Genomic DNA, 13,911 nt, shown 5'->3' with positions numbered 1-13,911 from the left:
AATTGTGTGAATAAATAGAGACACATTTTGTCACCTGTCGGTGTTTTATATTAGATCAACAAAGACAACTTGTTTGTCTTAGATAAAAGCCCTGTAAAGCAAGTAAAATAAAAATACACCACCAGGGGCGCTCTGGCATGGAAACGACGCTGCCAGTCTCAGCAAGAACGAGTTACAGAGAGCAGGCAACCATGGAGTGCAAACTTCCGCGACGTGCCCTGGCAGGCTGTTTTGATTGGCTGCGCCAGGTGTCGTCATTGGGAGAGCGAAATAGGAGTGGGAAGCCCCGCCAAAATCGAGTTGAGGGCAGCGTTTTGTTTGCTTGTATTTTGAAATTTCTTCACTGAATAACTCCCGTTCCTGTGCATCGATTCCTGTAATTCTTTTTAAGTTACCATCTTTGTGACATAAAGAATCCACCTGAAGTATAGCTGGTATGCCCCCAAGCAGTGTTTCGCAGCCCCTTTAAAGCATCTCCTAGACTGTTAACAGCAAAAATCTTTCGGGATATAATTATAAAGATCTTAGGGATAACAAATCTGGAGTTTCAGATTCTAAAAATTTTTTTCCAAGATTTTCGTGATTTGAAAGCCATGTGCAGCAAAGAGAAGAAATTTTTGTGTTCTTTCTTTAAAGTAACGCCCAAGACATTAGTAAACATAAAACACTACATAATATTCACCCTAGCTCCGTGGACAATTTGTAAGTTTTTCCTCATGTTTCGGTATCAGCTTAGGAGCCAAGCCAGTTGCTATGACATCACAGACGGGACAATGCTAAGGTTACGCAAGACATACAATACAATAGCAGCTTGTTCACTTGCCCTATCGGCTCTTGGGGCAGATTGGTATGACTAAAGAGTTGAAGTGAACTAAAATAATGAAGCAGCTATTTATACCACTGTTTTTGTATGCCTCATGCGACCTAACCATCGTCTCAGTGTTTTTGTATGTGGCGTTGCAACCACCAGTCTGCTGTTGAAACCAAAACAATGAGATAGAAAAAATTGAATTATAATTTAGTGAGAAAAGGCGAGGGTTAATTGATTTGTTCGTAGAAGAATAAGAATGGGGTGAAGTGCATATGGAAGGTTCTCTACGATCACGAATGGCAGTTTACCAATATCCCTCAAGAGAAAAGTCTACAACAGCTGTATCTTACCGGTACTCACCTATGGGGGCAGAAACGTGAAGGCTAACAAAGAGGGTTCAGCTTAAGTTAAGGACAACGCAGTGAGTTATGGAAAGAGAAATGATAGGTGTAATGTTAAGAGATCGGAAGCGGCGGTGTGGGTGAGGGAACAAATGCGGGTTAATGACATCCTAGTCGAAATCAAGAGAAAGAAATGGGCTTGGGCAGGGCATGTAATGTGAAGGCAAGATAACCGCTGGTCCTGAAGGGTAACGGAGTGGATTCCAGAAGAAGGCAAGCGTAGCAGGGGGCGGCAGATAGTCAGATGGGTGGATGAGATTAAGAAGTCTGCGGCGATACGGTGGCCGCAACTGGCAAAGGACAGGGTTAATTGGAGAGACATAGGAGAGGCCTTTGCCCTGCAGTGGGAGTAGTCAGGCTGCTGATGATGATTATGAATAAGCACAGGCGAATCCAACGTGGCGATCCATGAATACTAACCAAGAAAACATGCGACCATCAAACTATTCCACTCACCTGCCACTTAGAGCTGGCCATGATGGCGAGGGACGTTTATGTACCTCTCAAACTTTCCGGGTGATGACAGCGCCGTTCTAGCGTTTCTGACGCTGCCACAACGTTTCGCCTGCAGGTTGCTTCTTCACGGGCGTCTCTCTCCGGTTCTTTTCGTCTTTGAAAAGAGAAAACTTCTTGTTGGAAAAAAACTGGAGCACTGTTCGAAAACTTGCGTCTTCTTTTTTTTTCTTTCTTCTTTAACCCCCTAGATAATCGATGGCTGATGCTGCTTCTTGAGATGAGCTTTTTTCTTCCAAATCGTGGACGACGCGGCGTCGTTTGTATCCTACCCTTTATGTCTCTGGCGAATCGAGAATGGGAAAAATCGTTTTGTCTCCTTCCGTGGAATGTGGACCAATCGGACCAGATACGTGTCGTGTGAGTGCCTTTCAGTGGTGGCGGAGTTTTGCTTCAATTTTTGGATGGTTTATTTTAGTGGTGAGCGTTGCTGGAAAGAAAAAAAAAATTGCGTGGATCAGACTTTGCGAGTTTTTCTTACGCACATCCGCAGCAGCATATTTTGGAGCAAATATCTGGCAGAAAAAAGTAATGCTCTCAAATCGGCACAAGGCTCTTTCACATGAACCAGACAGATCCGCAGTCGACAACTGCACTGCCAAAAGGCAGAAACATATTTCTTTCTTGTAATTTTCTACAGACCCAATGTTTTACTAAGCTCACTGCTGTTATATCCAAAGGGAACGGCACTTTATTAAGGCAGAGACTTGGGCAAGTTGGTACAGCCAGCCCAATTTTTAGCTAGCGTACGTGACGGCCACGTTTTCCATGCTCCTGCAGCTTATGACGGGGCAAACTTGCGAAAATATCAAATCTAAGCACAGGCTCACTAATTCCGTGCTTAATACTGAGCTTTCCACAAGTTTGCTTTGTTGCAAAGCGCAGGAGCGCAGAAAACGCCGCCATCGCATGCGCCAGGTAAAGATTTGGCCGGCTGTACATCATCCTCCACAAGGCAAAACTGCGCAGATCTAGCCGTACATTACAAGAATTACCCTCCAAAAAACTGCACACCTTTCCCGGACAGAACGAGCGTCCTAAATAAATACAAAATAAAAAAAAAAGAAAGCAAGGAAAATCTTCGAAGTCCTAATCATCCAGCAGAGAAGCCAGAGCTGTGCCAGCAAGCACACTGCTTGACAAAGAAATAAGTCATCTTTCCTTTTGCCTTGAGCAAAGCATCTGCAATGATTGCATCTTCTGTATCGTGGATGTTTACAATGTTTTGTTTCTGTTGTTTAATGCTTTTGAGCTGCATACAACTTGTTCCTGGCGAAATAAAAAAATGACTTGCTAGTCAGCGTGTTGTGCCATCGTGTTCTTTCTTGTCCAGTGTTTGCGCCATTTTTCCTTCTTAAGCACTGACCTTTAACAGAAAAAAAAAGGATAATCGAAGAAGAAAAAGCCACTAAAAGAATTGAAAACAAAAGTTTTGAGAACAAAGATAACAGTGTTAAGCAAATTACCTTTCCTGCTGCGTGGCAAATGTAACTGAACTATGTACTCAATTCAATCTGCATTTATCCCATATGCACCTAAAGCAGCTTCAATCAGCCTCATCTCTGCAATTTCCCTTCCTCTTTTATTTATTTTTTTTTTTTTGCTGAACAAGCTTATTATTATTACCTGCTGAGCTAAGGCTAAGTAGACGTCTAAACTGGGCGTACCCTCTGTGATCTAAAAGCAAATTGCACAAGGACATTTTAACAATGTGCTGATGCTAATTCTGGAGTCATTTCTCTACAGATAACCGTCAAATTTTAAAGTTACACATAGCAAAAGGTTTTTTAAAAGCCACCGTCACAGAGGTACCTGTAGCATGATATCATCAATACACTCATTTCTATAAAGTATACACCAGCAATAAACCATGCAAACAAAAACTCCAATTTGCTATGCCATGGAAGAGTAGGACAGAAACGTAGCTGTATTTTCACTACAGAACAACTCCTCACAATCTGTGACTGCTGAATAGAACAGAGCTGCGATCTACAGGCAGGTATCTACACTAGTGCAAAGTTTGGAATTGCCCATTCCCAACTAATGAGCACACAATAAGATGAACGGTTAAAAGATAAATGGCCAAACACCAGTGCTGTCATTCTGTCAGATAAGCACTGCCTACAGCTAAGGCATGACAACAGAAAAGTGAGGACAGTGTCTTAATCCAGGCAGCTCTAAACAACTTGCGTGCACAGACATGACTGAAGTTCTTGTCAAAGCAACGCCTCCACTTGACATAGAAACTTCAAAAATTTTACTGCAGATGCTGTCAATAATAAAAAAAAGTAACCACCCAATGAATTTAAGCAATCCAGGGGCCAAAGCAAAAAGGTGGGATGCTTAATCTTGACATTAACAATCATTAGCGGTTCCACAAGCTTCTATTTAATATTTATGCAATTAATGTATTTTCTTCTCCATGTATGTGTGGTTTCTTCTTTTCTGTCATTCCTCTGTAATGCCTCCGGCACCGAAGAGTAAAATAAACAAATAAATAAATCTGTCGTACCAACATCTCCCCTCTACGAACAGATAACTGGACTGAAGCACACGGCTAGTTTAACAGAAAGAAAGGGAAGTTGTCCTCCTGTCAAAACGGCGGAAAATTCTGCCCTAAAGTGTCATCGTCACAACGAGCCACATTGGTTCACAGTTGCGCTCAAGTGAGGCAGCAAACTCGCTAACTTTTCTCGCAAAGTAGGTTAGTCCTTTTCCTGAGCCTTTCAGACGGCGATCGTTAGGGGCGTTACCTCAAACAGCGGTCCACGAACGACTCACGGGCGAACGTCCCCAGAAAAGTTTTCGAGTTAGGGTGGAGTTCACGGTCCCTCATACCAAGCGACGCATAAGCAATAAAAGCTGGCACCAATCTTTCAGCGCTGGATCCGTGCTACTAGACCTCGAACTGCGTCAAAACTAACTGCACGTAGTTAAAAGAAATCAATAAATTACACGGTGTGTTTGGGCAGCGAATCACTGAACCTTAGGAGCTGCAACAAGCTATGCAACAGCGTCATGGTAATACAATAAGTTTTTGCCAAGATCACCGAACAAGGGACGTCGGTAGGTTAACGGCACAAGACGTGGCGTTAATCGGATTAACGCCGGTAGCGGAGATTAAATTATTTCTCGCGTTGATGCGGATAACCGGAACGTCCGGCTTGTTGCTACGTCACCTCCAAATTACGCCCTGCAAAAAACTCCACGCTGCAGAGACGCCGAGGAAAGATACTATATCGACTGATTTTGAATTCCTGCCGCCATTCAGTACACGGAGAGAACTTCAAACGTTGTAAGATCACTCAGCGACACGGTTTAACGACTAGGCACGCACCAACACACTGAGTCACCGTGACGAGCGCAATCGCGCAAAACGTTGGAAGTCGGCGAAAAACCATCGCGGCGAGAACGCCTCTGTTCCAGGAGGCTAAGAAACGGAGTGCCAGCTACGGTGACAGCCGGGCAACGATAGATACACTGTCGCAAGGCGGAGAAGCCCACCACGGAATGCCTTGGGACGGGCCCGACGTGACTGACGATAAGCCTACCGGCGAGGCGAAGAATACGGCGCACATGATATTGCCTCGGCCTTGCCTGCGCATTGCCACTTAGTGGAACGCCAAAGAAATTGGACGTCCGGTTCCTTGCTTCACCGCGACACTATCCACGGTAGAAACTCGTTACCAGGCGCCTCGACTGCCGACTGCAGCCTCGTTTCGAGAGATTTCGATGAGACGGGGAAACACCGATGGGGTCTTTTAAACAACGGAATCGACAGCGTATCTGAACTATCGCCTAAGACGCGTCTGAGAGGCAAAACACATATACAGGGAGAAGTACAGACGCGAGACGAGGTCAAAAGGGGACCATAGGAGCTGAAGAAAGCCCGTTTCGCGGCATGATTACCATCAGAGAAAATTCAAGAATTACCTCTCCACGGCACACCACGGACGACATGCCGCCATGTTGGCTCCCGAAGTTTACTTTTTCATCGTCAGGGCCCGCCTCGGTATTTCCGGTTAGAACGGATGAGTTCCGGTACGTCAGAGGCCAGGGCAAAACGTGAAGATGGCCGGCGTGCTAGGTCTCTCCGGTCGTTTCGGACAAATTGTGAGCTCCAATCTCAAAGGCCCTCTCATCGCGTCATGTCGGCCAGCTCGTAAGTTCCTCTCTTGGGCCGTTTGCATTGAGCCTCTCATTGTGTGTGCTGAGAGCTTCTCATTGTGCTACGTGACATATCATTCGTAGCAGAAGCCGATCATTGGAAGCGGTTTGCAGGGCACACAGTACGGTAGCTGTGATTTTTTTCCTGCTTGAAACACGATATCTCGAGATACCTCGCTGTTCTGAGTTCACTGAGTGTCGTGCATTTTTTTTTGCGTTGTTAAATGATGCACAGTTACAAAGAATGTCTTTGCTCCATCCTTACTAAAATTTCGTGTGTTGAAGTGCTCGAAGATAAATGGAATGAGCCACTTTCAGGAGTAGTTTCGTGTCCTTAGTAGGTGCTAGTGTCAATGCCAAATTTGTTTATAAGCAACGTAGATCGCAAAATATGAGTTTGTAGGTGGCCCTGGGTCAAAGAGCGGTGGGATGCATGGGTACTGTGCCTTCTATTTTGCCATCAAGACATCCCCATAAAGTCTTAGCTCCCTGTACAGTCGGGAGCAAAAATAATCTATACCACGCGAGCGTTGACCAAGCTGCATCTCGCCGCCTCACTGTGACAGCTCATTCTATCAATGAAGGAAATAACTGAAGATACTAGTTCAATTCTCAGCTTTTTTTCTTTTTTTACTAGATAGGTAGGGGAATTCATGAGGGAGCTGGTATAATCAACAACACTGCTATGGGTCACACTGCTTTTTTTTTTTTTTGCCACAGATTTCTGGAACAAAGACTGGGCTCCCAAGGCGAGACCGATGACGGAGGAGGAGCGCAGAGCAGCGGCCAAGAAATACAACATGATCCCTGAAGACTACCAGACGCGTCCTGATAGCGAAGGACTCACTTGGGGCGATTACCCCAAGCTGCCCACAGTTCCAGCAGCCGCCAGGGATCCCGAGGAGAATTACGACTTCCCCGCCTTTCGGAGAAACTATGGCGAGCCGGTGAGTAATCCAACACCATGTGAAAAATGTTGGGAAGCGTACAGGTGGTTTCCGCGGTAGAAGCGTGGAATAACGCTAACATCATCTGAATTTGTAGGAAAGGAGACGTCAAGGGCTTGAAAAATTACACCAGTCAGCTTACTGTCCGTTGCCAGTCAGCAGGATGCAGGCAAGCTATCTCAGGAGACTAAAGATCTGATTAAGAATTGCCAAAGCATGAAGGCGTCTAACCCCATGGACGGAATAGAACTATCAAAGTTAATCAGTAAGCTCATGTATAGGTTCCCCTATCCTTTCACGGTGCAAACGGCTATAAGTGAATTAAACAGGTGTGTAAATTTTAATTGCACTTGTGGTCCTCCAATATGGCGTCCACTGTGACAGCAGTGCAAAACCATCTGTTAAAGGGCAACTTGGGAAGTTTATACAACGTTACGAGTTAATGATTGCATCACATTCCCTGGTGTCCCCTGCCACAGGAAACCATTTTTCAAAATGCCAAGTACAACTACTTTAAAACAGCAAAAACTCCGAACCAAAAGTCTGTTTGTGCCTGGAAATGACTCGCTTCATAAAATGCCCGGAACGGTGTAATACAAGCCTAAAAAATTTATTCTCCACGCGGGGAGCGGGCAATAACGTGCGATTAATGTTTGTGATGTCGCAAATGCGGTATTGCCCACAGAAATCGCCAGAACTGAGGCCACGAAAACAGCTTACTTTAAAAGGACTATAGACGCCAAATTTTTGTTTGTCCATTTTCTTCTTTCAAACCACGCGCTAGACATAGGTATACTCGGAGCACCCCATGGTATTCGCCTGCGACCGCTAAATTGAATTGCCCACCACTGGATGGGCAGGTCAGCAGCCTGCCACAAAACCGGCTTCAGGCAAACAGACAGACAGAAAAACTACGGTTAAGTGTGGAGAATGGCCGCCAAATGAAGATCTTGACGATTTGCTTTCAGGTGGACATCTACATGGATGCCTTCACAATGGAAAGGCACGACAACTCGAGGCAGCGTGTCCCGCCGTAAGTACTAAATACTGTTGCACTTAAGTACTGTTGAGTACTGCACTGTTAAGTACAGTTAAGTACTGCACTTAAGTTACAGTACTTAAGTACTGTAAGTACTGTTGCACTTGCATGTGGCTGCACCAGCATGTGCCAGACAAACGACAGTGCAACAGAGTTTGGGCATCCGGTGACTTAAAGGTTACAGTGCAGATAACGCTTCGACTCTTTCAGACACTGCTTTCGTTTTCTATTCTAAAAAGTTCTTTTTTAGCCTGAATAGTTAATGCAGGCTTGAAGAAATCAGTAGAGACTTCTGCTAAATTCTTGTTAATGAAGTCACAATAATGGAATCTTCAAGAACATGTATTTTTTGCGTCCCGATTCCAAATATGCAATTTAATTTTATGTAAAACAAGTCCTTGTGCACTTATATAATATGTTATTTAACTCTTAGCCGAGAGCTTTCAATAAATTTTGCTGCAGGAAACTCGCTAGGACGCATGCCATTGGCTTGTCTTGACATCACACTAGGCAATAAGGGCAAAATTATTATCCTGCCTATCATAGAAGTTGAGTTACAGGGTTCTGAATTTGCCACTTCACAAACGGGAAGAAACTGATGATTTCAAAATCCTATAGCTCACTTTCTGTATTAGGCAGGATGATAATTTTACCCATACTGCATAGCTTGATGTCACGAGAAACCGATGGCATGGAATCTAACAAGTTTCCTACAGTAGAATTTCTTAAACTCTCGACAAAAGTTGCCCAACATATTGCATAAGTGCACAAGGACTAGTACATAAAATTAAGTTACATGCTTGGAATCAGCACGCAAAAATACATGTTCCCTGAAGATTTCATGCTTGTGACTTCATTAATAAAAATTTATTTCCAAGACCCTCTTAGCACACTACATAGCAGATAGTCTTGATATGGCAAATGTGCCATCAGCTGTCTGTCGCTTTCGGAGAAATCTACGCTTGCATTCTGATGGTATGTGGTAGCGGTACACACTGTCCTAAATATCTGTGAGCTTTGCAACGTGAAACAATTCTAAGTGTTTAGTATTTCACCTCAGGTTTTCCGCAGGCATAGTTGTGTACAGAGCATCACAATAGTTGGAAATTGCGATTCTAACGGACCTCGCCCGGCCTACGTCATTGGCGCGCTCGTTTCTGGTTCAGATGGGAAAAACTTGCGGCTTATGACGGCATGGTGCAGCTGGTACGACGCGCACCAAGGCGGCTCCAATCGGGGAAAAAAAAAAGTAGTGGGGGATTGCTGGACACATGCAAAAACTGGTTCAGAAACGGAAGGAGCGATTTTGCCGATCGAGCCCGCCCCTTTGACATCGCATTATTTACAACAGGGAGAGATCTATCGTCAGGATTTGTCGAATAAACGCTCGAGCAGTTTAGCCACCAGGGTGGCTCAGTGGTTATGGTGCTCAGCTGCTGACCCGAAAGACGCGGGTTCGATCCTGGCCACGGCAGCGGATTTCGATGGAGGCGAAATTCCAGAGGCCCGTGTACTGTGCGATGTCAGTGCACGTTAAAGAACCCCAGGTGGTCGAAATTTCTGGAGCCCTTCACTACATCGTCTCTCGCAGCCTTAGTCACTTTGGGATGTTAAACCCCAATAAACCATAAATCAAATTGCAGTTTTAATTTTTGAGAGCATGCGCATGAAGCCAGGAAGCCAGAATAAAATGATTCATCATCATCATCATCAGCCTGACTACGCCCACTACAGGGCAAAGGCCTCCCCCATGTCTCTCCAATTAACCCTGTCCTTAGCCAGCCGCGTCCACCATATTCCAGCAAATTTCTTAATCTCATCCGCCCACCTAATTTTCTGCCACCCCCTGCTACGTTTGCCTTCTCTTGGAATCCACTCCGTTGCCCTTAAGGACAAGCGGTTATCTTGCCTTCGCATTACATGCCCTGCCCAAGCCCACTTCTTCCTCTTGATTTCAACAAGGATATCATTAACACGCGCTCATTCTCTCACCCACTCCGCCCTCTTCCGATATCTTAACGTCACACCTATCATTTTTCTTTCCATAGCTCGCTGCGTTGTCCTTAACTTAACTCTTTGTTAGCCTCTACGTTTCTGCCCCATAGATGAGTACCGGTAAGATACACCTAAAATGATTGAGTAATCAGATCTGTCCACCTCTGTTGAAGGACATGTTACTAAGCTCACTGTTTTGACATATACTCCAGTCGCTAGCAATTGTAGAAAAACACCCCAATCAATACACACAGTTTGCTGCAATCATCTGGGACAACCTACAGCTGCGCGTAGCACACTGTCAGAGGAACCTATGAGTGTGCTCTATATGCAGGTCTGTGCAGTAAGATCGCAGTGATACAAATCTCACGGGGTTGCAAAAAAATATTCACAGCATCCCAAATTCTTATGATCTGAAATGAACAAAATCCGTGTGCAGAAACAGGGGTAACTTATTCGCGCAAATCTACGGTTGACTGGATTTATTTGCAGCCATCGCTCATTGCTAGGCCGCATGACACTTTTCATTGTTACCGGTATATACCGTATATACCGGTATATATTGTGCAACTAGCTATGGTGCATTAGTGATGTGGGAGTGGTACTTGATGCTCATTCCATACTTGATTCCATCAACGGTAGGGGTGTCTGTTAAGAATGTCCAGAATTCTGCTCTATGTGCACAATGCACTCCAGCCAGGGAATTCCACGAATTCGTTAAAATTCTTATCAGCAGTGGTCGCATCATCGAGATTCTATTGCACATAGTGTCTGAAATGGCCCGAGTCAATGTGTACGGTTTGCTCACAGTGTATCCAGATCACTGCATTTACAAGGCCTGCTACATCGCCGTAGCAATGCTGGATACTTACAGAACCTTTGTATTTCACACGAGACTTAGACCTGTGGCCCGGAAAGTGTGAACTGTCATTCGCCCGTTCACGTTCTCAATACACTCGCCACCACAAATGCATTCAAAGAGGGAAGTAATAAACAAATAAAAACAGTGGAAATGAAAACAATGCTCCCTGCAGTCACAACCTGTGAACAAGTTGTGACCGGAGTGAAAGGAACCTGGATCATCCCATAAACTGACATCTTTCTTGAAGCCAAGTGAAGTCTTTGTAGCTCAGGTTTGTCTTGTGAAGTTTTTTAAGGCGAAATATCACGCTTTTCAATTGGTCGAAACGGTCGCGATGTCACAGTGCGCGAATTTCAAACGGGGCCAACTGTACTTTGGCTAGCAACCGTGCAACCAATTAAAGGGATCCTATAGTGATGCTCCAAGTTAGTGGGACTGAGTTTAGTTAATTGCTTAATTACTCAATTAACCTTTATAGTCAAGCCACATAAATAAATAAAACCGAGTTGGAAATTGGTCGAGCTCTGGAATCGAACCCCGGTCTCCAGAGTGTGAGACGAGCACGCTACCACTCCGCCATGCCAGCTCGATGGTTTGGAATGAACAAAGGTGCGTCTAGTGAATATGGTGCCTTCGTTCACCCCCATCTTCCTCCCTTCCCTTACATTAGGTTGAGGTGTCCTCAGAGATGTGTCAGACACATTTCCTTTCCTCAAAAACCAATTTACCATCGAACACCAGTCAGACAAATTTTTTTCCTATCAGAGAAAGGAATAAGGGGCACGTTGGTATAATAATTTTCACTCCCTCAACAACTTGGTGTGTGTTAGACTTTGCCATGCCTGTCAGTTTCTAATTGATGTAAATAATGTTAACGATGCTCTTTGTTACAAGTGATGGTTTTTCTGTTCGACTATTTGCCATCACGTTTCTAAATTTACAGAACGAAGCAGGCCGCCATGTTTCTAGGCACTGTGCTTGGCTTGTGGTTCCTTATGTCGCTCTTCAACCACCCTAAACTACAGTGGGGCATGAACCCTGATTTGGTAAGTACAAGGTGTTGACATTGGAACCAGTCAGTTACGGCCGAACCTTTGCTTTGCATTAACAGCTAAGGACAGCATACTGCTGCCATGCATTAATGGTTTCTTGGACCTCTGTCAAGCTGTTCGTACAGCTTTTAGCCCAGGTGACCATCCAGTTGTTGAAGAAAAAAATGAAATTTAGTTTTAGTAGTACCTGGGCAAGCGCTTTTATACAAATTTTCCACTGCAGAATACATTGAAAAGCAACGCAATGATCGGAAGGCCTTTTTTTTTTTTTACAGTTGTCAGCAGCCTGCATGGTATTTTCTGTAAAGCATTTGCAGACTTCAGTAGAAAAAAAGTGTCGATGGTCTCTTGAATGTTAGCGGTTTGGCTAAGGTAAGTTCATGTACAGTACGGTCCACTGTTAAAGGGAACAGCAATCGCGTGGCTTGCACGCTTCGCGAAGCGCTGCTGCACCCTCGAGGCCCAAAGGGCCTTAACGCAGCGCGCCCGGGCTGCGGCAAACGCCAATGGGGTACCTATCTAGGCATCCCACCTAGTGGTTGTAAGGGCGTGACCCTTCAGGTCACGACCCCCAACACCTCTCCCTATGATTTAATAAATGTTTTCACCACCACCACCACCTAGACCGTATGAGAATTGATGGCACAAGATGGCGGCTGGTCTTTCCGCGCATGCGCCTCTTGCAGCCTATTCTTACCACATCTCAGCAGCAGGGCTTCGTGAAAAGGGGAGGCCATGCGATCGCATGTTCCCTTTAACAACGGACCCTACTGTACCTGTGGCCAGCTGACAGCCTATACACTAAAACCCAGATATTTTTTTGCTAGTCTGACATTTCATTTCAAGCTTCATTTACTGTTGCATGGTTTTACAGGGTCCACCGCAGATGCCAGGTGATGGAGTGGTCCACTACACCTTTGAACCACCACAGTGAAGAGTGCTTGAGGCATAGCTAAGAATGGTTTTGTGAATAAACTTAGTATCTACAACCCGTGGTGTTCATGCATCTAGTACGTATGCAATGAGAAAAACTTTTCACACTGCCATTTGTCTAGCCACTGCCACATCTCAAGCCTTTTTTTTTTTTCAAACACCAGCACATGTATTGCACTGAACAACAGCAGGTAGTATTGTATTGGAAGTGTGCATAATCTCTTCAAATGCTCTTACATAGTTCTGAAAAGTTTTGAAAAACTGAAAACCCGAATAATTAGGAAGTGTCACCGCATCCATTTCGAAATTGGTCTACATGTCCTATTAAAACAGACTTCAACGTAAATTCACTTGTCAACTTCTTAGATGTACGATTCAATTTGCTTTCACATAATCAAAAAAATAGTGATCTCAGTATTACACTTCTTTTTCGACTACCCATCCACATGTTTAGCCACCCTCTCCTTGCACAGTGAATCTTAGTCTCTAAAGGTGCAGTGAAGAGGAATCTGAACTCGTCTTTTTGCACGTTCCCGGCATTCTCAGAAACTTCGATTTATCACCCTGTGCGGCTGATTTTCCTAATTAAATCGGATTAACATCCGGCTCCCGCCTTTTTTTTTAATCCCCCGCAGACGGTGGGAGGAGTCAACCAACGCATGGAGTGCCTTTCAGGTGGTTGCGTGGCGACTTTGCTTTCGCTTTTATTTTTTTTTTTAGGTTTCCGTGAATACATAGGTCTAGTCAGAGACTACACAGCTGCAAATTAGGCCCACGGAAATAAAAATACGCATGGACTCTCTGCTTTCGCCAATCACTACGTTTCACTCCGTCGATGGCAGAGCAGCAAGCCACCACGTGACTTGGTGAAAGGTTGGTCGACTCCTCCCACCGTTTGCGGGGAATTCAAAAAAAAAAAAGGCAGGAGCCGGACGTTAATCCGATTTAATTTAGGGAAACCGGTTGCGCAGGGAAATAATTCAGTTTCCAAGAACACTTGGAACGTGTAGATCGAGTAGCGGTAAAAATATGAGTTCACATTGCTCTTCAGTGCACCTTTAAACACTCAGTGGCTGTGGCAATTGGCTGCCAATCCCAATGTTGCGGGCTCAGTCCCAGCTCTGGCAGCTATATTTCAGTGGCGGTGAAATGCAAAAGCACCTGTGTGCTGTGCAATGTATGCGCATGTTA

The 13,911-nt window shown here is 44.7% G+C and overlaps 2 protein-coding genes across 4 annotated transcripts in view; one reads left to right on the top strand and one right to left on the bottom strand.

Annotated features, from left to right (window-relative positions):
- The window catches only part of LOC149330221 (RNA-binding protein Unr-like), a 49,421-nt gene extending 43,664 nt beyond the window's left edge, over positions 1-5,757 (bottom strand). For both annotated transcript variants that reach the window (XM_089560829.1, XM_089560830.1), the window contains exons 1-2: positions 5,659-5,757; positions 1,669-2,155 (exon numbers count right to left, since the gene is read on the bottom strand). In XM_089560829.1, the coding sequence (XP_089416955.1) occupies positions 1,669-1,689 (21 nt within the window). In that variant the 5' untranslated portion in view covers positions 1,690-2,155; positions 5,659-5,757. The remainder of the gene's footprint in view (positions 1-1,668; positions 2,156-5,658) is intronic.
- Positions 5,746-12,776, top strand: ND-ASHI (NADH:ubiquinone oxidoreductase subunit ASHI). 2 transcript variants are annotated; one of them, XM_089560833.1, is made up of 5 exons: positions 5,746-5,887; positions 6,613-6,839; positions 7,808-7,872; positions 11,679-11,781; positions 12,662-12,776. In XM_089560833.1, exons 1-5 carry the CDS (start codon positions 5,797-5,799, stop codon positions 12,719-12,721), a joined length of 546 nt encoding a protein of 181 aa, XP_089416959.1. In that variant the 5' UTR covers positions 5,746-5,796; the 3' UTR covers positions 12,722-12,776. The 2 variants fall into 2 exon arrangements, with proteins under 2 accessions (XP_089416959.1, XP_089416960.1); XM_089560834.1 differs by lacking the exon at positions 11,679-11,781.
- The last annotated feature ends 1,135 nt before the right edge of the window (positions 12,777-13,911 follow it).

The sequence above is a fragment of the Amblyomma mixtum genome, chromosome 9, assembly GCF_055824585.1.
Source record: "Amblyomma mixtum isolate Tamu chromosome 9, ASM5582458v1, whole genome shotgun sequence".
Lineage (NCBI taxonomy): Eukaryota > Metazoa > Arthropoda > Arachnida > Ixodida > Ixodidae > Amblyomma > Amblyomma mixtum.
Note: the sequence above shows the minus strand (reverse complement) of the source record. Positions and strands in the feature narration are given on the sequence as shown.